The sequence below is a fragment of the Hordeum vulgare genome, chromosome 4H (genome assembly GCF_904849725.1).
Source record: "Hordeum vulgare subsp. vulgare chromosome 4H, MorexV3_pseudomolecules_assembly, whole genome shotgun sequence".
Classification (NCBI taxonomy): domain Eukaryota; kingdom Viridiplantae; phylum Streptophyta; class Magnoliopsida; order Poales; family Poaceae; genus Hordeum; species Hordeum vulgare.
In genome coordinates, this window is record NC_058521.1 from 67,516,017 (window position 1) to 67,540,390 (window position 24,374).

Consider the following 24,374-nt stretch of genomic DNA (forward strand, 5'->3'; position numbering starts at 1 on the left):
ATCAGCCAACTGAAAAAACACATAGGCCCACGAGCAGTACCTTGCGCGGATTTGCCCCTGGTCACTTCTGATGGCACTATCCAAACAGAACCAGTTCTAGTGCTGGAGACACGACAAATTCCTCGTAACAATGTTGCGGTTGTGCAATGGCTGATACAATGGGCCAATCTTCCGCCTGATGATGCATCGTGGGAAGATGCAGACTTCATCAAGCGAACCTTTCCAGCATTCTTCAAGCAAACCATTCAAGGCTGGTTCCAGCGACCAACAGCTCCTTGAGGACAAGATCGCTCTCAGGGAGGGGCATTGTCAGGCCTGACGAAGTGTTCTTCTTCTTCAGTTAACGCATGGCCGAGATAGAAGCATCCAAGAATATCCTGCGGCTATTATTGTACTCTTTTATTTCTACCGTGTGCCGCTGATGCTATATAAGCACCCGACTAGCCTGTGAGAGTTATGTTGTATTATCAGAGCTTTGCTCCAAACAGAAATAATACCTCTTCGAGCAAATATACTCAGCATATACCTCACACTATCCCCTCTCCTCTCTGATCTGAGACAAACCCTAGCTTAGATCGAGATCGAGGTCGTGACATCTTTGCTTCATTTCGTCAATTTTTTCTTGTCGCAACAGTGTCCAGCGCGGTGGTGCTCACTACCTGTTCGACAGGTTGTCATGCCGGGCAGCGAAGATCGTATCAGCGCTCTGCCGGACGGCGTCCTCCAGCACGTCCTTGGCTTCCTGTCGGTGCATGACGCGGTCCGAACGAGCGTGCTCGCCGGCCGCTGGCGCCACGCCTGGAAATCAATGCGCCGCCTGCGCATCAGCCCCGAGGACGGGTGGGTCAGGCCCGAACATCTCAAGGATTTCTTGGACACGCTGCTGCCAGAGCCCCCCGGTCACCATGTCTCGATTCTGCAAGAGGCCAGCTTGCACTTAGACGAGTTGGTCGAGGAATACGACGCGCACGTCCAAGGTTGGATCCGGCGAATTTTGGCGGGCCAAGCTCAGGTGCTCAATGTCACCTTCGCCGCACTGGAAAACCCTCCTCTGGTCTCCCGGCATTTGAGAAAACTGGAGCTCACGGACATGGTTCTCAAAGGAAGCATTCTTGATCTCGCAAGCTGCCCAGTACTGGAGGATCTGACCATGGCATCTTGCGTACTGTTCCTTGACAAGATCTCGTCCAAGTCGGTAAAGCGTCTCAGCATCAAGAGTTGTGATTTCGTCTGCGATTGCCGGCCGAGTATAGCGACCCCTAGCCTCGTTTGGCTGTTGCTTGACTCTTTCGGCGGTAAAGTTCCTTTGTTTGGAAGCATGCCTTCGCTGAAAACAGCACTTGTGAGGCCTGCAGCATACTCCAGCGATTGCTGCAAGGGAGGTTATATGGGGAAGTGTTATGGAAGTTGTGCGGAATGTACTGGTGATGATGACCATACCGGCTGCTGGGTGCTTCTTGGAGGTTTGTCGAGCGTTGTAAATTTAGAGCTCGTAGCTCACACTGGAATGGTATACTCCCATCTTTACTCGCGGTCAAGTGTCAGTCTTTTGTTTTCAAGTTCTATAGCCATCTTTAAAGCATCTCCAACAGTCTAAATTTGGATGTCTATACACCTATATAGACAATAGTCTATAAAGATTCTTTGATATGCATGTTCAGTTTTACAGCAGAACCTCTATATTCTTTCTTCTTTATTTTATTATTATTTTGTAACTATCAATTCAACTACCATTTCAATAACACTGAACATGTTGTAACTTGCACTGAACATGTTCATTTAACATCTCCCGTGCTCCCGTTCGGCGACCCCGTCCCCCCCTTCCACCACCGAGCGCTGCGGCAGCGACCCTCCCCTCCCCCTGAGCGCAATGGCGGCGGCGGCTCACCGCTCCCCCCAAGCGTGGCAGCGGTGGCAGTAAATGGATCCAGCCCGACTGCAGCGTGTGGATCTAGCAGCCCGACTGCAGTGGTGGCGGCGGCCCTTCCCTCCATCCCCAAGCACAGCGGTGGCGGCGGCCCTCCCCTCCTGACGGGGGGATAACCTCGGGGTAGGTACTCATTTGCATTCAAGATTAAAGAGAAACCACAACTCTCTCCATACGGTTGAATCCCCCTGGCCGGCTAGGAAGCCCCTGCCGGCTAGGGGCAAGTTGGCCAACTCCTCTCGGCCGGCTAGGACTCACCTGCCGGCTAGGGGCGAGACGACTATCTCCTTCTGGCCGTCTGGGAGGCATCTGCCGGCTAGAGGCGAGACGGCCGTTCCTAGGCCGGCTAGCGGCGTTAGCCGGCCAGGGAGCTAAAGTCACATTAGATCGTAGGCCATGACGAGACTATACGATTAAAGGTGAATACGCGTCAGCACGGGTACAAGGTTGGAGCGCACAGCAGGTACAGTGCCATGTCGCTGACCTAATCCGGCTACGATCCATCAACCCTGCACAGTACCAGCCCGTCAATACTCATGCCATTACCAAGCTTGGCGTGGCAACAGTGGAGACGACCGTACTGGCAACCCATGACGAATCTCGCAAGACGACACTGGACGTACTATACGTGTCCTGCGTCGGCCTTACGCGAGAGCTTCATTGGCTGGCCGGCGGGTCCCATAGCCAAACGGGACCTTGCAGCCGGCGGGCCCCTCCAGCGACAAGACAAGACCACTGTGGACCCCCTGGTCAGCCGGCGAGGCTGCCGGGCGGGTCCCTCCTTTGTACTTTTATCATTATTGTAGGTCGGTGGATTCGTCTATAAAACCCCCCGACCCCCCTCCATGCAGAGGGTCGATCAATTGCTCACACACACACCCATACAGGAGAGGTAGACACGAGCCGGCAGCTCCTTCTTCCTCCTCCATCGAACAGCTCAAGGAGCACACTCTAACCTCTTTGGTGCATTATACATTCCGGCAGGACTAGGGGTGTTATCTCTACGGAGAGCCCTGAACCTGGGTACATCGTGCGTCCCTCTCTTGTGCCAACCCCGTTCCCAGAGTTCGCCGTTGTCCTCTCGGTTCCCACCACTCATGTTTAGCCTACCCATGGCTAATGTCGTGAGTAAACACCGACATTTGGCACCCACCGTGGGGGCGTCCACGACACCGGTCTTGCCTACGCTCTGGGCGGGGCCCTTCGCCAACACCGCCGGATGCCTCGCGTCCGGATTGATCAGCATGCCCGTGGAGCCTGCCCATGCGGAGGTTTCTGCGATGTTGGTCGATGTTCTAGTCCGTCTCACGGACTCTGATGAGGAGTCTGACAACGAGTCGCTCCCCAGCGTCGTCATCGCTGTTGTTGCGAACATCGACGTCCTCTTAAGCGACCTGCGCCTCGATGATGAGCCTCGCTACCTCGGCGAGGGCATCGACATCGATGCGCTATGCGCCAGCTTCAGCAGGCTCTCCCTCGAGGAGGTGCCTGCGCATGATGAGTACCCTAGCGAGGTGCTCGTCTTCGATGTTTCACCATCATCTGCGGGTTGCCTTACCCCGCACCACGTCGGCGTCGTCTCCAACCTCATGGAGATGATGGTCATTGGTGCCGGCACCACCAAGCCTCACGGCAAGGCATCAGCAGAGGCAGCTTACCCCGCTACGGGTTCTGCTGACATGCTTCATGCTTCCCTTGCTGGCTTGAAGACGCCTATCGCCACCTCTGCAAACCCAACTGATGCTCGGGCCTCGCTTGAGGAGGCCCGCAGGCAGATCCTGGAGGAGGGCATTGTCATCGCTGCTGCCAAACGTCGGATGGAGGTCGCGCAGCACGAGTATAACTCGGCTTATGGCCTCACTCCGGTTGCTGATGGTCCTAGCCGACGCAGCGAGGTCCGCGGCCGCGGCCGGGTCATCGCCGATATCCTAGGTGGCAAGCAGCCCATTTACGATACCCCCGCGGCCAACTTGTGGGCCGCTCAAGCAGCTATGGCGGAAATGCCTAGTGTGGAGGGCGAGGAGCGCATCCTTCAAGAGAAGCGGGTCAAGGATCTCCTTGACGCCGGTAATGAGCAGCAGTCTCTTCTTGACCCTGGTCATGCACAGTTGGTGTCTCCGGGAGCCGATCCCGGAGCACACCGCAACCCCAGCGGCCGTCATCATGCCGAGGGTTCCTCCTCGCATCGCACTTCTGGTCAGAAGGGCGAGGGCAGTCCAGACAGGCGTTCCCTGCGCCAGAGCGAACTTGCTTCAGGCTGACATTACAGGGATGCTGGCGATGAGGGGGATTCGGTGCGTGAGGTTCCTCCTCCGAGGCGACGGGAGGGGGCCAATGCCACAAGCTCCTAGGACACCCTTCCAATCTCAGCCCGGATCGGCCCTCGTGTTCCTCACAGCGACAACGATGCTCGCCGATGCTCGCCGATGCCTCAACCTTGTGGAGCAGTCGGCCCTTCTTGAGGAGGATGGTCCCATTGGTCCGGTGTGCTTCGGCCCCCGGATCCTAGGGGATCCCTTCCCCAGAGGCTTCACTCTCCCTCGGGACACCCCCAAGTACAACGGCATGGCCAAGCCAGAAGACTGGCTGATCGACTACACCACCGCGGTCGGCATCGCTCGGGGCAACAAGCGCGTATCAGTCCGCTACATGCCTCTCATGCTGGCCGGCTCGGCCAGGAGATGGCTCAATAGCCTTCCAGCCGGCAGCGTCAACTCTTGGGTTGACTTCGAGGAGGCGTTCGTCTGCAACTTCACTGGCACCTATAAACGCCCTGGTCGGCCTCGCGAGTTGGCCATGTGCGTCCAGAGGCCTGACGAACCCCTTCGCGATTATGTCACGCACTGGACGGAGCTGCGCAACTCCTGCGAACGAGTGCATGAGGTACAAGCCATTCAATATTTCATTGATGGCTGCCGAGACGACACCCTACTCAAGCACAAGCTCATGTGTTCTGAGCCCACCTCTCTGGCGGTGCTCATGGCCAAGGCGGACAAGTACGTCGCGGCGGACTCCGCTATGCGGGTCTAGGTCACCGCCTCGGACAAAATTGTCCCCACGCCGTCTACCCCCAAGCCGGCTGGCGACAACCGAGGCGGACAGAACAACAAGCGCAAGGCGGATCAACTGGATTCGTGCTCTACAAGCAAGCAGGTGGCTAGCATAGAGGAAGATGCGCCGGCTACTCAAGCCGGCTCTCAACGGCAGCGGACCGGCAAGAACAACTGGCAGCCCAAGCTCACATTCGAGCAAATGCTCGATGCACCATGCAAGATGCACACTGGGGCGAAGACGGCCACTCATACCCTCCGGCAGTTTAGCTTTGCACAGCGACTGTCGCGAGAAGAGGGTCTGTCGGCTCCCCCGTCGGCAGCTGCGGCGCCTCGTGCTTCGGCTCCAGGGCCGGCTCCGGCTCCACCACCGCCGCCTCATAATGACGGTCGTCTCCACGATGAGTACCCCCACCAAGACGGGGCATACGTCCTCTTCACCAGCGAGGGCGACGACAAGCACAACCAGCGACAACGCAGGAGTGAGGTGAATGTCACGGTCCCCCCGGTTCCCCAATTCATGCATTGGTCTGGAAAGCCAATTACGTGGAGCCGGGGTGACCATCCCGCGGTGATGCCAAACCCTGGCTCATACGCTCTCGTCCTCGACCCCACCTTCGCCTCCAAGAGGCTCACCTGCCGGTTCTCCCGGGTGTTAGTCGACGGTGGCAGCAGCATAAACATCCTCTACCGCGACACCTTGCTCAATCTTGGGTTGAAGGAGAAGGACCTCCAGCCGACCAGCACTTCTTCCACGGCATCGTGTCGGGACAGTCCTGTTCACCGATCGGCAAAATCCATCTAGACGTCCTCTTTGGCGACAAAGCGCACTTCCGCCGAGAATCAATCTGGTTCGAGGTGGTGGATCTCAACAGCCCATACCATGTGCTGCTGGGCAGACCGACTTTGGCCAAGTTCATGGCTATCCCCCACTACGCCTACCTCAAGATGAAGATGTCGGGTCCAAAGGGCATCATCACCATCACTGGCGACTACAAGAAGTCGCTCGAGTGTGCACACGACAGCAGCCGTCTGGCCGACGCCCTGGTGATTGCTGAGGAAAAGAGGCAGATCGACCGGCTCGTGGCTCAGGCTACCGAGTAGCCGGCGATCCCTAATCCACCATCCCAGTCGGCCAGCGAAGGCTCATTCAAGCCGGCCAAGGAAACCAAGCAGGTGCCACTCGACCCTGCGAACCCCAAGCAGTGCGTCACCATCGGTGCTAATCTCAGCACCAAATAGGAAGGCGAGCTCGTCGACTTCCTCCGTGAGAATCGGGACATCTTTGCATGTTCTCCAAAAGACATGCCAGGAGTTCCGAAGAAGTACGCCGAGCACAAGCTTCAAGTGCGGCCGGATGCCAAGCCGGTGAAACAACCCTGGCGCCGCTTTGCCGAGGGGAAGCGGCGCACGATTGGAGAAGAAATCGTCCGGCTGCTCGCAGTCGGCTTCATAATGGAGGTTTTCCACCTGGACTGGTTGGCCAATCTAGTCCTGGTGCTGAAGAACAACACGTGTCGAATGTGTATCGACTACACGAGCCCGAATAAGGCGTGCCCGAAAGACCCTTTCGCTTTGCCCCGGATAGATCAAGTGATCGACTCCACAACCGGTTGCAAATTGCTGTCCTTTCTGGACGCCTATTCGGGCTCCCATCAAATCAAGTTGGATCCGGCTGACCGGCTGAAGACCTCCTTCATCACACCCTTCGGGGCCTACTGCTACACCACCATGACGTTCGGTATGAAGAAGATTGGTGCCACGTTTCAGCGTTGCATGCAGTAATGCCTCCTGCCGCAGATCGGCATGAACATCCACGTCTATGTGGATGATATCGTCGTCAAGACCAAGCAGCATTTTAATCTCCTTGAAAACTTGCGAGAGACATTCGATCCGGCTCAACCCGAAGAAGTGCGTCTTTGGAGTTCCAGGCGGCAAGCTCTTGGGTTTCTTCGTGTCCGCTCGTGGCATTGAAGCTAACCCTGAGAAAATCGGAACCATCGAGCGGATGGTAAAGCCGGCTCGAATCCTCGATGTCCAGAAGTTCGCCAGCTGTCTGGCATCCCTTAGCCGGTTCGTCAGCCGGCTGGGCGAGAAGGCGCTTCCACTCTATCAATTGATGAAGAAGACGACCAAGTTCGAGTGGAACGACCAGGCGGACGAAGCCTTCCGCGACGTCAAGCGCGTCATCTCGAGCCTGCCAATCTTGGCGGCGCCGGCTGAAAGGGAGCCCATCTTCATCAACATCGCGGCAACCACTCATGTGGTCAGTGTGGTTCTGGTAGTGGAGCGCAAGGAGGAGGGCAAGATACTGTTAGTGCAACGCCCTATCTACTACCTTAGCGAGGTCTTGTCCGCCTCCAAGCAAAACTACCCCCACTATCAAAAGATGTGTTATGGCATTTACCTTGCCGCCAAGAAGTTGAAGCAATACTTCCAGGAGCATGCCATCACTGTGGTGAGCACTGCTCCGCTTTCAGAAATCATGGTCAACCGTGATGCCATGGGCCGGATTGCCAAGTGGTCCATCTCCATGGCTGACCACGACATCCGCTATGAGCCGTGCACTGCCATCAAATCCTAGGTGGTGGCTGACTTCCTCGTCAATTGGGCAGAAAACCAATTTATGACACCACCTCCAGACTCCACTTATTGGCGGATGCACTTCGACGGCTCGAAGATGTGAACTGGTCTGGGAGCTGGCATCGTATTGACATCTCCGAAAGGAGACCTACTCAAGTATGCTCTCCAGATACACTTCGCCGCCTCCAACAACGTCGTCGAGTACGAAGCACTCGCTCATGGCCTCCGGCTTGCCAGAGAAATTGGCATCCGACGGATTCTTTGCTTCGGCGACTCGGACCTTGTGGTGCAGCAAGTATCTGGCGAATGGGATGCCATGGACGTCAACATGGCGAGCTACCGCTTCCTCATTCAGCAGCTCAGTGGTCCTTTCAAGGGCTGCGGGTTTCATCATGTCCCCAGGGCGGACAACGAGGCGGCCGACACCTTGGCCAAAATCGGCTCCACAAGGCAGGCAATCCCAGCTGGCGTCTTCCTCGAGCAACTACACAAGCCATCCATCAGGCCGTCTCCGGAGTCGGCGTCGATCTTTGTGCCGGCAGATCCTTCAGTACCAACGACGTCGGCTACGCTAGTTCCGCCGGCTACAACTACTGTGCCAGCTCCATTGGCTCTGCCGACTCCAACTGCTGCGCCGGCTACAACTGCTTCGCCGGCTACAATAACAACTTCAGTCACGCCAAGCCTCGAATATTGTTGGCTCAACACCCAGTGGGTGGCCGTCATGGAGGTAGACCACGTGCCGTCTGCCACAACGGCACTAGAGACAGAAGGTCTCGAGCCTGCGACTACACCAACAAGTGCGAGGGCTGCAGAAGCTCCTGGTACTCAAGTAGGGGCGGAGCCGGCTCCTGTGTCTGGTTCTTCGTGGGCTCAACCTATCTTGGCCTTCCTTCTTCGTGGCGAGCTTCCCCAAGATAAGGCGGAGGCAAGGCAGATCCAGCGTCGATCAGCAGCATACTCCATCATCAACTGTGAGCTGGTTCGGCGTAGCGTGACTGGCATGTTCCAACGCTGCGTCGAGTTAGAAAAGGGGCAGGAAATCCTCAGAGATATACATCAGGGTGAGTGTGGGCATCATGCTGCCTCTAGAACCCTGGTGGCTAAGGCGTTCTGCCATGGATTTTACTGGCCCACGGCCCTCGAGGAGGCTGTGGACATGGTCAACAAGTGTGAAGGCTGCCAACGCTTCAGCACGCGGAGCCACATGCCGGCTTCATCCCTCAAAACCAACCCCTTGTCATGGTCGTTTGTCGTCTGGGGGTTGGATATGGTGGGGCCATTCAAGACTGCTCGAGGCGGCATGACGCATCTTCTGGTGGCTGTTGATAAATTTACCAAGTGGATTGAGGCCAGGCCCATCAAGAAACTTGACGGCCCCACGACCGCCAGGTTCATCAAGTACATTGCTGTCCGCTACGGCGTCCCCCACAGCATCATCATCGACAATGGCACCAATTTCGCCAAGGGTGCTTTGGCGCTCTTCTGCTCTAAGGAGGGCATCCGGCTCGACTTGGCGTCGGTGGCGCACCCACAATCCAACGACAGGGTGGAAAGGGCAAATGGCCTGATCCTGGCCGGCATCAAACCAAGACTAGTGGCGTCACTAGTCAGGTCAGCCGGCTGCTGGATCGAAGAGCTGCCGGCTGTTCTATGGAGCCTCTGCACCACGCTGAACCGGTCAACCGGCTTCACACCATTCTTTTTGCTATACGGGTCCGAGGCAATTATCCCCACGGATGTTGAGTTCGACTCTCCTCGGGTCACCCTGTACACAGAGACGGAAGCGAAGGAGGCAAGAGAAGACGACGTCGATCTGCTCGAAGAGGAAGGGGATCTGGCCTTGAGCCGGACGGCCATATATCAACAGAAGCTGAGATGCTACCGCAGCAAGAAGATCAAGCCTCTCACTTTCAGAAAGGGAGACTTGGTGCTCAGAAGAGTTCAGCGAACAGCCGGCCAGCACAAGCTCTCTTCCCCATGGGAGGGACCTTTCATCATCAGCAGGGCATTGCATAACAATGCATACTATCTGATAGACGCCCAGAGGCCAAGGAAGCGCAAGAGAGATGTCTCCGGCCAGGAAACGGAGCGTCCATGGAATGCGGCGTTACTTCGCCCGTTCTATTGCTAGAATGCAAGAGAAAGAAAAAAGCATGTACGTATGTATCTTCTTCACTTTTCGGGACTTTTAGTGAAAGCAATGGGTGCTTCAAGCCGGTGCTTGAGGCACACCTCTTTCAGATTCATGGCAAGAGTTATTCACTCGTTTGTGAGTCCCCTGGTCCGGCTCAATGGGCTCGGGGGCTCGTTAGCCGCCCCGAATGATTTCCTTAGTTGTAGATGAGCGTATAGTGTATGCCAGGTCGAACCCTTGCCGTATCGCACAAGCTATAGTGCGGCTCCCGGCTGTCCGGCTAACGAGACGGTGGCAGGCAAGGCACGCTGCATGAAAAGCTCAACTACAAAGAAGGTGGCCGGCTCGGGTCATTTTGATCGCTTTCGATCTTATTTTCTAGCCGGTCTCTGTTGGCTCGCTTTTGAGTCTAAGAGTCTCGATGGCTTCAAAAAATCTATGTCTAACGTTTTCAAAGGCAGAAGCCCTGTCCCAGTCACAGACTAGCTCCCGACTGTCGGGCTAGCAGGGCGGATGCAAGAGAGAACAACGGAGCGGGATGAAAAGGAGTCAAAAGGGAACCAAAAGATAAAAATGCGAGTCAGCAAGCACAGTGCTTACGAATACAATGCAGAATAAGATAGCATACATCACATTCAAAAGCATTCAGAGGCCCACGACCGAAGTTCATTACAATAAAACACCCCCAGTGGGTGGAACTGTTGGACTGACAACAAAATGCACAAAAAACGAAAAGGGCAAGCTAGTGGGCGGCGGATCCGTCTGCGGCCCCGGCAGCAGCTCCTGAAGTGGTGGCTTCACCATCGCCGGCTACGCCTGAGGTGGACGCGCACTCTCTGCCTCGAGCACCTCCGGCACCGTCCTTCACGGTCGAGTCCGCGTAGGCCTCGCTGCTGGAGTCGACGGCTTCCTCCTCATAGGCCGCCTCGACAGAACTGCCTTCGGTGTCGTAAGGCTGCAGATGAAACAGGTCTTCAGGGACCATGTTGCCATGTGCATCAAGCACCAAGCCGAATTCGTACCAGGCGGCGAAGGAGGCGATGTTGCTGGCTCTCACCTGCAGGCTGCAGCTGGTCTTCCAGGGCCACCAGCTCCCCGTCCGAGCCGGCGCTGTGCTGCGAGCTTGCCCAAGTCCAGGTTTCGGTACGATGACTTGGCCAAGCGAAGTGCCATTTAGGCACCAGCACACGCAGCTGACGCGCGCCAGGCGTCGAGGCGGGAGCTGCCGGCCTCAAGCCAGCGGGACAGCCGGCTCATGTATGCCGGCTCCACTGCATCAGGCCACATCGCCTTCTCCATCTCTAGTCCTGCATCCTAGAGCTGCTCTAGGGAGCGCGCCAGTTCATGCAGGCGGGCCTTGGCGCTAGAGGCAATCTCCTCCACGGATCAGCCGGCGTCGGCGTCTAGTACTTCGTCGGCGGCGCGACGCTCTTCACAGCTGGTCTCCACAGCCGCCTCTGCTGCCTCCCGTGTCCCAGGGAATAACCCTGGGGAATGGGGGGGGGGGTATGAGGAGGAATGAGGGAGGACGCCAACATAAAGGAAGATCAAATCAAGACAAAGGGGACTTACGGTTGAAGTGGATATCGGTCTCACGGGCCTCCTCCAAGGCCTCGCGCTCCCGTGTCATGCTCTCTTGAGCCACACGGGTGAGCTCGCCTCGGAGGGCCTGGGCTGCCTCCGTCTCCTTCACTAGCTGCGCCTGCACTTGGGTCAAGGCGGCGTCCTTACGCTCCGTCTCTTCGAGATGGACCGTCTTCAGGCGCTCCATGTCGGCAGTGTGGGAGGAGTCCTTCTCCTCAAGGGCGGCGCGCAGTTGTTCCAGCTCTGCCTGGTGGGCCGCCTCGCGGTCCTTCTTCTCCGTCTAGAGAAGATCCAGCTGCAGGTGGAGCTGCTTGTCCACCTCGCGCAAGGCGTCTCACTTCCAGACGGCCGCGTCCAGCCGGCTCTGAAGGTCGCCGGCTCTGAAGGTCACCGGTTCGTCCTTCGGCCACGTGGATCTGGGCCAGCAGTGCATTATACGCTTGTAATTGGGCATAGTGGAGTTCCTACGAACAATAAAAACAAGGCAAAGAATAAGATTCGGCCCGGCTAACTCTCAGCCGGCCCGATTCTCGGGGGCTACACCCAGTGGGTGCGTTAGCGCGCCCCCACTAAAAAAGCAACTACAAGCATAACACAATGAGATTCGGCCCGACCACTTGGCCGGCATGATTCTCGAGGGCTACACCCAGTGGGTGCGCTGGCGCACCCCCACTGGCACAAGAACAAGGAACAAAAACCAAATCGAAGCAAAGAAAAAGCAAAGGTTTGAAGACTTACGAAGGTTCGGTCTTCAAGGCGGTCCAGGTCGCATTTGGCCACCAGGGCTGCATGCGACACCTTCTCGCGGCTACGAGAGAATAATGCCACCAGCGCCGGGATGCCGCTTAGTTCGGTGCCTGGGGGCAGTGATGCGTGTTCGGCATTGGCCGCACACCAGGTCTTCATGGGTTGGCTCCCGAAGATGAGGTCGGCTCCTCGCGCGGTCGGGTCGCGATTGACCACGACAATGGTGCCATCTCCGGGTGGTGGGCCCACGGCCGGCTCCCTTGACATTCCGACCGGCGCCGTATCCACAGCCGGAGGTGGATTTGCCGCCTCTGGTGCCTCCATCATCATCTCCGGCGCCTCCATGGTCACCTCCGGCGTGCCGTCTACGTCAGCTTCACGCGCGTCGGGGATCACATTAAGATCCACCGGTGGGGAGGGTGTCGGCTCGGTGGACTTAGCTGCCTCGGCCTCCTTGGTGCGGTTCGGGGCCGGCTTGCTAGCCGGGTTCTCCACGCGCGCTTGCGTGGCGGGGTCGTGATTTGCCTTCGACCGCTTCTCTTGGAGGGTTTCTCGGGTCGGCTGGGTTGAGGTTGGCCTTCGGCCACCTTTCGTGTCGCTTTCTCCCAATGGAGGGTGGACTCCTTGTCCAGCGCCTTCTTGGCAGCGTCAGCATCTGCCCAGGCGGCTCGCTCGTTCGCGGAAGCAGTTTCCTCCTCCACCTCTTCGGCATCCCTACCAATTACAAACCAATAAGGAATCGGTCTTCGCACAAGAATCCAAAAAAGGGTAATGAAGATATCTTACCCAGCCACGACGGGCACTGGCCTCGTGCCAGTGGCGGCTCGTTGCTTCTTAGCGCCGCCTCCTCGGCTTCCAGCTGGAGGTCCCGTTGCGGCATGCTTGGGAGCCGGCTTTGCAGTGGCGACTCCCTTGCCCTTCTGTTGGGCCGCCTCGCCATGCGTCGCCGCCTCGCTAGCGTTTTGGCGAGCTCGCGTCAGGGAAGGGCTGGAGACTTCTTCCAGATCCTCTTGGTCCTCCACGAAGGCTGCACCGTGCAGAGAAGGCGGCGTCTCGTCATCATCCGTCCATTCAAGAAGGGAGGGCTTAAGGTGCTCGCTAGGCGGTTCGGAGCCCTCTGACTCCATCGCCTCTTCCATATCTGCGGAGGCAGAGGCCCGCGACTCTATCACCCCTTCATCCTCTATCTTCGAGGGGTCCGACGCCTCCACGTCGGCGACCAGCGGCTGAAGCTTTTGCAGGCGCTTGAACAGCTGGAGGGTGGAGTCGGCATCCGGCACAGAAGCGTACAGTACATTCCAAATAAGAAAAGGGGATTTGGGGAGGCATTTACCACCGGAGCCAGATGGTCTCGGTCGAAGGGGGCCATTCCCCATTCCTAGTCTCCGCCTTCATCCATGTTGGCGGAGGAGATCAGGTTCACGTTCCAGGCCACCGCGCCGGCTCGAAAGTTCTTGGTGGAGAGCCGGCAGGGGTCGTGTCGGCCGCCCATCTGACAAATTAGATGCGGCCGTCGCTGCAGGGGCAGGACCCGGCCTGACACCATGGTGGTGAGCAGGTCACGGCCCAGAAGGCCCCGAATCTTCATGTTGTCGAGGTGAGCGCATATTTGCTCCACCTCGACGACCGGCTTCGGAAGTGTCGCCTTCGAGTTCAACTTCGCCGTCGGAGGAGCAATGGCGAAGGGGGGCAAATTGATGCAGTCTTGGAGGGGTCGACGTTCTTCACATAGAAGAACCCCTTCTGCCACATCTTGATGGAGTCTTGCAGCGGCATCTGAGGGAAGCCAGACGATGTCCGGTGATGCACCAGCACGGCGCCGTACGGGGCATCAGCTTGGGGCTCGTAAGCTTCGCCGCCTCGGCCTTGTCCATCGTCACGGACTGCTATTTGAAGAAGAACAGCTTTCGCCAGATGTCCAAGTGGTGCTCGATCCCCAGGAATCATTCGCACAGGACGACGAAGGCGGCTAGCTGGAGGATGGCGTTGGGCGCCAAGTGATGTGCCTGCAAGCCGAAGAAGGTGAGGAAGCGGGCGAAGAAATCACTCGCCGGAAGGCTGAAGCCACGGTAAAAGTGTTCTTCAAACACCACCACCTCGCCCTTCTCCGGGGTCGGGGCCGCTTCGGCGCCGGGCACCCGCACCGCCACAAGGGTTGCTGGAGGCAGCATGCGGCGGTCGCGGAGCGCGTCGATGTTTCCTTCGCAGATGTCACTGCCCACCCAGGCGCCTCGGTACTGCCCCTTCTTGGGGGCACTGCTGGACATGGTTGGTGGTGGCGGAGGCTAAGATGATCCTAGTGGCGGCCGGCGGCGATGGCTCGTGCAACGGCGAAGGCGAGGTTGCGCTCTTCTTTCTCTAGCTCAGGGAAGGAAGGGATGCTGGTGCAGGAAGAGAAGGGGGCGAATGGCCTCCTCGACACTTCCGCACCCTATTTGAACCCTCACGATAGATCGTGGGGTGGGGATCCGGTGCGCATAACGCCCACCTCCTCCGATTATTACGGGCGCATTTACACCTCAGGGAGTCCAATCGTCGTGGAGCAATCCGCAGAGGATCCGCTCGCGCGAGGGCCGAGGGGGCGTCGTGTCGGGACCCAGGGCGCATGTCCAGTCCCGTCACCTGTTCAAGTAATCATCACGTCAGGCTGGGGCCTGGCACGTGGCACGACAGCGCAACTTGCGGTGAAGCCGAGGCGTTCCTTGGAAGCCAACCGGCTTCCGACCTGGCGCCTCCTGTTGTAGGCGGCCTAAGAGGATCATCAGCAAAAAAACTCAAGCCGGCGAGGCCCTCCGCTCTGAGGCGGCGGACCTCCCCTGCTTTGGGGACTACTGACGGGGGGATAACCCCGGGGTAGGCTCATCGAGCCTACTCCTTTGCATTCAAGATTAAAGGAAAACCACAACTCTCTCCATATGGCCGAATCCCCCTGGCCGGCTAGGGGCGTAACGGCCAACTCCTCTCGGCCGGCTAGGGGTGAGAAGGCTATCTCCTTCTGGCCGTGTGGGAGGCATCTACCGGGTAGAGGCGAGACGACCATTCCTAGGACGGCTAGCGAGGCCGCTAGCCGGCCAGGGAGCTCAAGTCACATCAGCTCGTAGGCCATGATGAGACTCTACGACTAAAGGTGAATACGCGTCAGCACGGGTACAAGGTTGGAGCGCACGACAGGTACAGTGTCAGCGGCCATGCCGCTGACCTACTCCGGCTCCGATCCGTCAACCCCGCACAGTACCAGCCCGTCAATACCCACTCCATTACCAAGCTTGGCGTGGCAACAATGGAGACGGCCGTACTGGCAACCCATGATGAATCTCGCAAGACGACGCTAGATGTATTATACTTGTCCTGCATCGGCCTTACGCGAGAGCTTCATTGGCTGGCCGGCGGGTCCCATAGCCAGACGGGACCTTGCAGCCGGCGGGCCCCTCCAGCGACAAGACAAGACCACTGTGGACCCCCTGGTCAGCCGGCGAGGCTGCCGGACGGGTCCCTCCTTTGTACTTTTATCCTTATTGTAGGTCGGTGGGTTCGTCTATAAAACCCCCCGATCCCCCTCCATGCAGAGGGTCGGTCAATTGCTCACACACACACCCATAAAGGAGAGGTAGACGCGAGCCGACAACTCCTTCCTCCTCCGTCGAACAACTCAAGGAGCACACTGTAACCTCTTTGGTGCATTATTCATTCCGGCAGGACTAGGGGTGTTATCTTTACGGAGAGCCCTGAACCTGGGTACATCGTGTGTCCCTCTCTTGTGCCAACCCCGTTCCCAGAGTCCGCCGTTGTCCTCTCGGTTCCCACCACTCATGTTTAGCCTACCCATGGCTGATGTCGTGAGTAAACACCGACACCTGCACCCCCGAGCGTAGTGGCGGCGGCCCTCCCCTCCCACCGAGCGCGGCAACGGTGGCGGCATCTGGATCCAGCCCGACTGTAGCGGTTGGATCCAGCAGCCCGACTGCAGCGGGATCGGTGGTGCAGCACTCCTCTTCCTGGTCTCCGCGGGAAGGAGTCACTGGCCTTCGATTGAGATTTGGACGATGGGTTCACATGGTCCAGCCCTGGACGATGTCGAGTCCTATTTAGACAACATGGACATTTAGACGTCTCTTTAGACGAGCTGTTGGACGGTAGTTTTGGTGCCATATCGTCTAAAACCGGTATACACATCCATTTGGACGTGCTGTTGGAGATGCTCTTAGATACCGACTGACTTAACACTTGTATTTACATTGATTGCTAGAAGATAGGCTTCTAAACAATGCTTTTTTTCAGTTGGCACATTTGAATTAGCTGGCCTCTGAATACAAGTGCTAATTGGATATCTATATGGAACTTTAATCATGCATGGTAGATATGTGAATTATTTGTATGTCTAAATATATAGAAACTTGCTGAATGTAGCATGAGCTCTATACGAAGTGCATTACATTCTCAAGGTGTGACTTTTCAAATGCCTATCTGAACCTGCTATGCACTTCGCTTTCCAGTGAACCATCGCTTTAAGCCTAAAACTTGAAGTGTTCATACTTTCATCAGCGTATTTTTAGAAGAGATTTGAGGTGGTGTCCTACATTTAGTAACTTGAAGACATTGTTGCTGAATGACTGGTGTGTGGCTGTTGACTTCCGTGCACTATTTTTCATTCTCGAGCATTCACCTGTTCTTGAGAAGCTCACTCTTCGACTATCCAAGGTATATATGCTTTCTGAATCTATAAGAAATATCTTATTCAAGTTACCATGCATAATCGATTGCTTCTGTTGAATAAGTTTGCGGGTGTATTTATGTATCTTAAAGGACATTTTTTATGCATTATCTATGGACCTTGATTCACATTTCTAAATATGCATCATTGATCAAATCTTGATGATTCTTTTTTGTTCACTACAGAGACATGAATTTATAACTGTGCGGGCGGGAAACTGCTATCCACTGGAAAAATTACCTGCAATATCGGAACACCTTAATACTGTGGAAATCAGATGTAGAGATATTGATGGGACGGTTTGCAGGCTTTCAAAATTCTTAAGTCCATTTGTCAGCGTCATGCAGATTAACATCAAACTGGATGCACAACTGTCAACATGTAAGTTAACTAGCAGCACATATTTTTGTACTTCTGTTGTTCTTGTGGCCAGTCAGTTTACACATTCTTACTCTGATCGAGTGAAAATGGTGGATATGTAATAGCTAGGAAAGTAGGCATTATGTCTTATGTGGTCAGTCAAAGTTTTGTCTCAGTCACATATCCACGGCATTGGAATAATTGGATTAAGCCGCTTATATTATGCATTCTATACCTAAAATTAGACTTGTCAATTTGGTGTGCAATATTTTCTCGAGGTGAGTTCACAATCAACTGATTCTACCTTGTATGGTATATGTACAGGCTTCAGTTTCGAGACATTTCTCTCGCCCTTCCCGGTAGATGATGATGATTATTGATGAATGCAAGGCTAAAGTCTAGTCTTTTGTCTCTTCAATGTTGCACTGTTTCAATCTCTGAAGAGGCCTGATCTTAGAAACAGCGTGGAAAATGAGCTGTACAACTTGTTTGAGCTATCTCAGTTAGTTGGACCTGGTTTATCATAGTGATGTGTCTTGTGTTCTTTTGTCTAGGTTATGTTCTATTGTAGTTCCTTGGCCCAAGAACTGGTTATATCACTGTAATGTGTCAGATGTTTGCATCTCATCTCGCTATGTTTAATAGATTTATCATGTACGATGTCCCTCAAGACTAATTTATTATCGTGTGCCAGTCTCGTTATATTTAATAGATTTATCATGTACCACGTTTCTCAAGGCTAATTTATCCTTGTGTGCCAGCCATGCATGTTTTATTCAGGCCCGATGGGGGTTACGAAAGGATTTATGTGTTACAAAATATGTGGATTGCACTAGTCCCTTCCATCAGTTCGGACTTTTGGTTGCGTCGGCTAATGCATTAAGCTTAACATGGTATCAGAGCCAAGAGGTCTTGAGTTTAAGACCCGGCTGGCGCAATTAAATTGCAGCCCACTTTCGGTCCACGTTTAGGCCCGAGGGAGCCACACGTGAGGAGGAGTGTTGACGTATAATGTGATCCCTAGTGTCTTTCATATCGGTCTTTTGGTTGCATTGGCTAGAGGATGCACTTCTACATGCTATGTCACCGGATTCTGCATCTTCATCTCCGGTAACTTCTACGTCTTCACCCCCCGATTCTACCTTGACGATCCCTCCTTGCATTGTTCCATCTTTCCCTCAGTGTTACACTCGTCGTTCACGTCATGCAGATGCCACTGCGGATGTGTCATCATCCTCATCTCAGCCTCCCTATGCCTTGCGTTCTCGCCCTCGCCCGCCCGTTGACCGCCTTGGATTTCTCACCGTTGGTGCTGTTGTTCTTGAGTCGACTTTCTATCGTCACGTTGTTGTTCATCCTGAATGGCAGTTTGCAATGGCAGAGAGGATTGCTGCTCTTGAACGCACTGGTACATGGGATCTTGTTTCCCTTCCTCCCGGTGTCCGTCCCATCACTTGTAAGTGGGTCTACAAGGTTAAGACTCGCTCCGATGATTCTCTTGAGAGTTATAAAGCTCGTCTTGTGGCTCGTGGCTTTCAGCAGGAGCATGGTCGTGATTACGACGAGACTTTTGCTCCCGTGGCCCATAGGACCACTATTCGTACACTTCTTGCCGTGGCCTCTGTATGCCACTGGTCTGTATCTCAGCTTGATGTTAAGAATGCCTTTCTTAATGGTGAGCTGCGTGAGGAGGTGTACATGCAGCCACCACCTGGGTATTCTGATCCTGATGGCATGGTATGTCGTCTTCGTCGCTCTCTATATGGCCTTAAGCAAGCCCCCCGTGCCTGGTTTGAGCGTTTGGCCTCTGTGGTAACTGCTGCTGGTTTTTCAGCCAGTGCTCATGATCCAACATTATTTGTCCACCTTTCTCCTCATGGCCGGACTCTTCTTCTTCTCTATGTTGATGACATGGTCATCACTCGGGATGACCCCGAGTATATTGCCTTTGTAAAGGCCCGTCTTAGTGAGCAGTTTCTTATGTCTGATCTTGGACCTCTTTGCTACTTTCTTGGGATTGAAGTCTCTTCTACCTCTGATGGCTTTTTTATACCACAGGAAAAGTATATTCAGGATCTTCTTGCTCGTGCTGCTCTTACTAACGAGCACATTGTTGAGACTCCCATGAAGCTCAATGTTCACCTTCGTGATACTGATGGTGATCCCCTGCCTGACCCAACGCATTATTGTCATCTTGTTGGCAGTCTTGTCTATCTAGTTGTCACTCGTCCGGATATCTCTTATCTGGTTCATATTCTCAGTCAGTTCGTCTCCGCTCCCACCTCGGTTCACTATAGTCACCTCCTTCGCGTTCTCCGATATCTTCGGGGCACGATCTCTCACCGTCTATTCTTTCCTCGCTCCAGTTCTTTACAGCTTCAGGCCTATTCAGATACTACATGGGCTAGTGATCCTTCAGATCGTCGTTCACTTTCTGCTTACTGTGTTTCTCTTGGTGGTTCTCTCATTGCCTGGAAGACGAAGAAACAGATTGCAGTTTCCCGTTCGAGTGCAGAGGCTGAGTTGCGAGCGATGGCTCTTTTGACGGCAGAGGTGACTTGGTTACGCTGGTTACTTCAGGATTTCGGTGTTTCTGTCACTACATTGACTCTGCTCTTATCTAACAGTACAAGTTCTATTAGCATTGCGCGCGATCCTATGAAGAATGAGCTCACCAAGCATATTGGTGTTGATGCTTTCTATGTGCACGTTGGTGTGCAGGATCAGGTTATTGCTCTTCAGTATGTGCCTTCCGAGTTACAATTGGCGGATTTCCTAACGAAGGCCCAGACTAGAGCACAACATGGCTTTTATCTCTCCAAACTCAGTGTTGTTCATCCACCATGAGTTTGAGGGGGTGTTAGAGTTATAATATAAGTCATGTACCCCTTTGTATTTATCCCATTGTATAAGGGGTTTCCTGCATATGTTCCACACCTGTACATGTATATTTATCAGCCTATGGCCTCATGGAATACAAGTTGCTTATTGCTAACATGGTATCAGAGCTAAGGTCTTGAGTTCAACTCCTAGCCTTCACAATTTATTAAAAATTGCTGGTAGCCCCCCTTTGTGTCCACGTAGAGGCCTTTTGAGTCATACGTGAGTTCCGCGCGCCGTCGCTCTCTTACGGTTGCACGTGTTGACTTGTCTTCCCCGTCACACCTCAGAGGGGGTGTTACAGTATATGTGGATTGCACTAGCCCCTTCCATCAGTTCAGACTTTTGGTTGCGTCGGCTAGTACATTTTTACTCTACTAGCAAAAATGCCCGTGCGTTACAACGGGATAATTTTTATGTGTATAAATATACATTTGTAAGTGATCAACTTTTTTTGTATAGTAGGCTAATACGTTACTCCGACCTGCTATGATCTTTCTTCAATCCCCGACTGCTGCTTGATTCTTATTTCTTATATGCAAATGCAGCCACCGATCTTCTATTGATTCTTCTAGCCTCATCCGCCTTTTGTTGTGACTCAAATCAAACAATCTTAGGTCTGTGTATTACTTATTTGTAAATGCAGCCACCGATCTTCTAGCCTCAACCTTGTTGATTCTCTCGACAACTTGCAGCATATATCTGTCGATGTGGCTTGCTATAATGAAGCTGGGCGAGCTCCACGGCACCGGCCACGGCCTGCCTCCTGGAACCAGGCACCATCGCAGGTTGTGTTCATGCATAGTCACATATCAGAGTTCAAAGATGTCTTGAAACAAACAGAAGGGCCTGACTGTTAGTCTTGAATTCTATTAGTAGGTTACATTACATAGATAGTACATATTTGGATGTTCAGTCAGATATAAATCATTCATTATTCTTTGCTTAAGAGAGAGAAAAAAGCAAATGAAAATGAAAAGCGGACAAAACGCTTTGATTGCTCTAACCATAATCACCATCAATCAAATGTGTCCCTACTTGTACAGAAAATTCAAATGTAAGCATGATCAGGGTTCGGGACACATTGCTACCATTAGAACGAAGGGTGGATTACTGGATTCCTCATAATCTAGCCCTTGTTCCTCACCTTCATTCTGAAGAATTATTCTATAGAATTATAAAATATGTATTGACCTGAGAGGCTTTGTGGCAGATATTTTGGTGAAATCTTGATCATTGCCACGACAAGGTGAAGATAATTCTTGCTCACAGATACAAACGGAAGTAATTAAGGAACACACACAAAAAAGAGAGGGGAACCAGCAGCTACCGAAAGAACAATAACAGTACAGACATGCGAACAACCTACACGCAACTCATCCCAAGCAGAGGCCAACGCCGAACGAACTCTAAATAGATGTAAACGAATTTTATCTCGGTCAGGTGAGCTCAGGCCTCGGATGTCTCCTTCTTAACGGCCGGCGACACCTCCGACGGCGGCTCGTCCTTGGCGGCGGTACATCGGGACTTGACGAAGTCGAGGAGGTGGCGGCTGACCTCCTTGGAGTAGAGCTGCAGCGCCTCGATGCCCTCCTCGACGGATGCGGTGGCCCCACCGGCGACGACGACGGCGTCAAAGGCCTCGGCCTCGATGGCGCGGGCGGCGGGCTCGGCGTCGACCGCCAGTACGACGTCGTAGCGCTTGCAGAGGAGGGTGTTCCCGGCCAGGGTGTCCACCAGCGCCGCTCCAAGGCGTTCTGCCTCCCGCGTCCGCTGCGTCAGCGGCCAGATGCTGAAGGAGGCATGTGATCATGGTCGGCGAACGGCGGCGGCAAACATGTGACGGTGGCGGTAGACGTGCCTGCCTCCTGTGAGCGCAGCGCCAGCTGATACGTCTTCGTCGTATCTACTTTTCCGAACTCTTTTGCCCTTGTTTTGGACTCTAATTTGCATGATTTGAATGGAACTAACCCGGACTAACGCTGTTTTCAGCAGAATTGCCATGGTGTTGTTTTTGTGCAGAAATAAAATTTCACGGAATAGCCTGAAAATTTACGAAGAATTTTTCTGGAATAAATGAAAAATACCTGCGCAAAGATCCACGGAGGAGGTGTGCCAGTGGGCCACAAGCCCACAGGACGCGGCCACCCCCCTGGCCGCACCGTGAGGGCTTGTGGGGCCCACGTGGCACCACCGCCCCCAAACTCAGCTCTATATCTTCCGTCTCGCCCGAAAAAAAATCAAAGAGAAGGTTTCATCGTGTTTTACGATACGGAGGCGCCGGCACCTCCTGTTCTTCATCTGGAGGGCAGATCTGGAGTCCGTTTTGGGCTCCGGAGAGGGGAAATCGTCGCCATTGTCATCATCAACCTTCCTCCATCGACAATTCCATGATGCTCTTCATCGTTCGTGAGTAATCTCATCGTAGGCTTGCTGGACGGTGATGAGTTGGATGAGATCTATCATGTAATCGAGTTAGTTTTGACGGGGGTTGATCCCTAGTATCCACTATGTTCTAGATTGATGTTGCTACTACTTGGCTATGCTTAATGCTTGTCACTAGGGCCCGAGTGCCATGATTTCAGATCTGAACCTATTATGTTGTCGCCAATATATGTGTTTTAGATCCTATCTTGCAAGTTGTAGTCACCTACTTTGTGTTATGACCCGGCAACCCCGGAGTGACAATAGCCGGAACCACTCCCGGAGATGGCCATAGTATGAGGAGTTCATGTATTCACCAAGTGTTAATGCGTTGGTCCGGTTCTTTATTAAAAGGAGAACCTTAATATCCCGTAGTTTCCATTAGGACCCCGCTGCCACGAGAGGGAGGGACAATAGATGTCATGCAAGTTCTTTTCCCTAAGCACGTATGACTACATACGGAATACATGCCTACATTAGATTGACGAACGGGAGCTAGTTACATATCTCTCCGTGTTAGCTGTTACATGATGAATCACATCCATCATACTCATCCATCACCGATCCCTGCCTACGAGTCTTTTACTACTGGTCCTTGCTACGTTACTTTGTCTAGGCTTGTCCCTTGCTACAAAAGGGATTGGGCCACTTTGCTGGTACTACTGTTGCTACTGTTGTTACTTTGCTGCTGCTTCTACTGTTGTTCCTTGCTACTTCGCTATTACTTGTCGCAAGATCCTTTTTCGTCACCGTTGTTGGGGAAGAATAATTACACGCTCACGTGCAACCTACTGGCGCCATTGATACAACAGTTAGGAATACTCTGCTGTCAACAGATCATTTCTGACACCGTTGCTATCATACTACTTTGCTACTGATACTTTGCTTGCAGACACTAATCTTTCAGGTGTGGTTGAATCTGACAAACTCAGCTGCTAATACTTGAGAATATTCTTTTGCTTCCCCTTTGGCGAACCAACAAATTTGGGTTGAATACTCTACCCCCGAAAACTGTTGCGATCCCCTATACTTGTGGGTTATCAAGACTATTTTCTCGCGCCGTTGCCGGGGAGGCAAAACTATATTCTCTGAGTCACTTGGGATTGACGTCTGCTGATCACTATGAGGAATCCGAAAGATCCAAGAACTAAAATCTTGCCTTCCACTATGAGGGGAGGTAAGGAACTGTCATCTAGCTCTGCACTTGATTCACCTTCAGTTATAAGTAAGTTTGCGACATCGCCTCCTGCTAGAAATCTTGATATGTCGCCTGTGCTTGATGATGCTACTTCTGCTGCCCATGATGCTTATGATGATGCTATGCTTGATACTGGCTTGCCTGATGATGCTATGCTTGATACTGCTTTGCCACTAGGTGCATTCCTTGATGCACAAATTGCTAGAGTTGCTGCTAGACGTGATGATACTTCTGAAACTGCTGATACTATTGAAGTAGAACCTGCTATTTTTCCTGCTAGTACTAGCTCTCCTATGCCTGAATTGCCTGTTATGCCTGATACGCGCTATGTTATGGAGGGAGAGATAGCTGAGGATTTTCTTGCGTGTAAGGATAGCTATGATGTTGAGAATTTACTGCGCAAGTGGAAAGAAAAATCTCTAAACGCTAGGATGAAACACTACAAGAAATATGCTCATATGTGATGTTTTTTAAAATGTCATTGACGAATTCGTCATAAATCTATGACGATTTCATCCGAGATCATCGTAAACCGTTTGAGGGGATCAAATCTACATATAAATTACGACGATGTGAGTCAAAACGTCGTAACCGCATAAGATGAGATCGTCATAACTTTTACGACGATTGTAAAAATGTCGTAACATGTTCTAACTATGTTGACATGTCACTCGTGGGTCCATTCTATCCCACCTGATCCTAGTTTGTGAAGCAACCTACTATTCTATCATTCCGAAAATTCTCGAAAAATTCTCATAAATACTTTGGACTAT

General features: G+C 53.4%; 2 protein-coding genes and 1 long non-coding RNA gene across 3 annotated transcripts; 2 read left to right on the plus strand and 1 right to left on the minus strand.

Annotated features, from left to right (window-relative positions):
- Positions 1 to 669: 669 nt before the first annotated feature.
- LOC123447900 (MEIOTIC F-BOX protein MOF-like) lies at positions 670 to 2,567 on the plus strand. The gene has a single exon (XM_045124616.1). It carries the CDS (start codon positions 677 to 679, stop codon positions 1,595 to 1,597), a length of 921 nt encoding a protein of 306 aa, XP_044980551.1. The 5' UTR covers positions 670 to 676; the 3' UTR covers positions 1,598 to 2,567.
- Positions 2,568 to 15,627: 13,060 nt separating this feature from the next.
- On the plus strand, positions 15,628 to 17,801 carry LOC123447902. The gene is made up of 3 exons (XR_006631561.1): positions 15,628 to 16,726; positions 16,925 to 17,120; positions 17,424 to 17,801. It is a non-coding gene; the product is annotated as an uncharacterized LOC123447902 (long non-coding RNA).
- A 3,627-nt stretch (positions 17,802 to 21,428) lies between these two features.
- Positions 21,429 to 21,785, minus strand: LOC123450279 (MFP1 attachment factor 1-like; the record flags this gene model as incomplete). The annotated part of the gene is made up of 1 exon (XM_045127613.1): positions 21,429 to 21,785. A coding segment is annotated over one exon (357 nt), but the record flags the coding sequence as incomplete, so codon positions are not given.
- Positions 21,786 to 24,374: the final 2,589 nt, after the last annotated feature.

What these genes read in the sequence shown, in the direction of transcription:
- LOC123447900 (XM_045124616.1), top strand. Translation starts at nt 677, where the DNA reads ATGCCGGGCAGCGAAGATCGTATCAGCGCTCTGCCGGACGGCGTCCTC.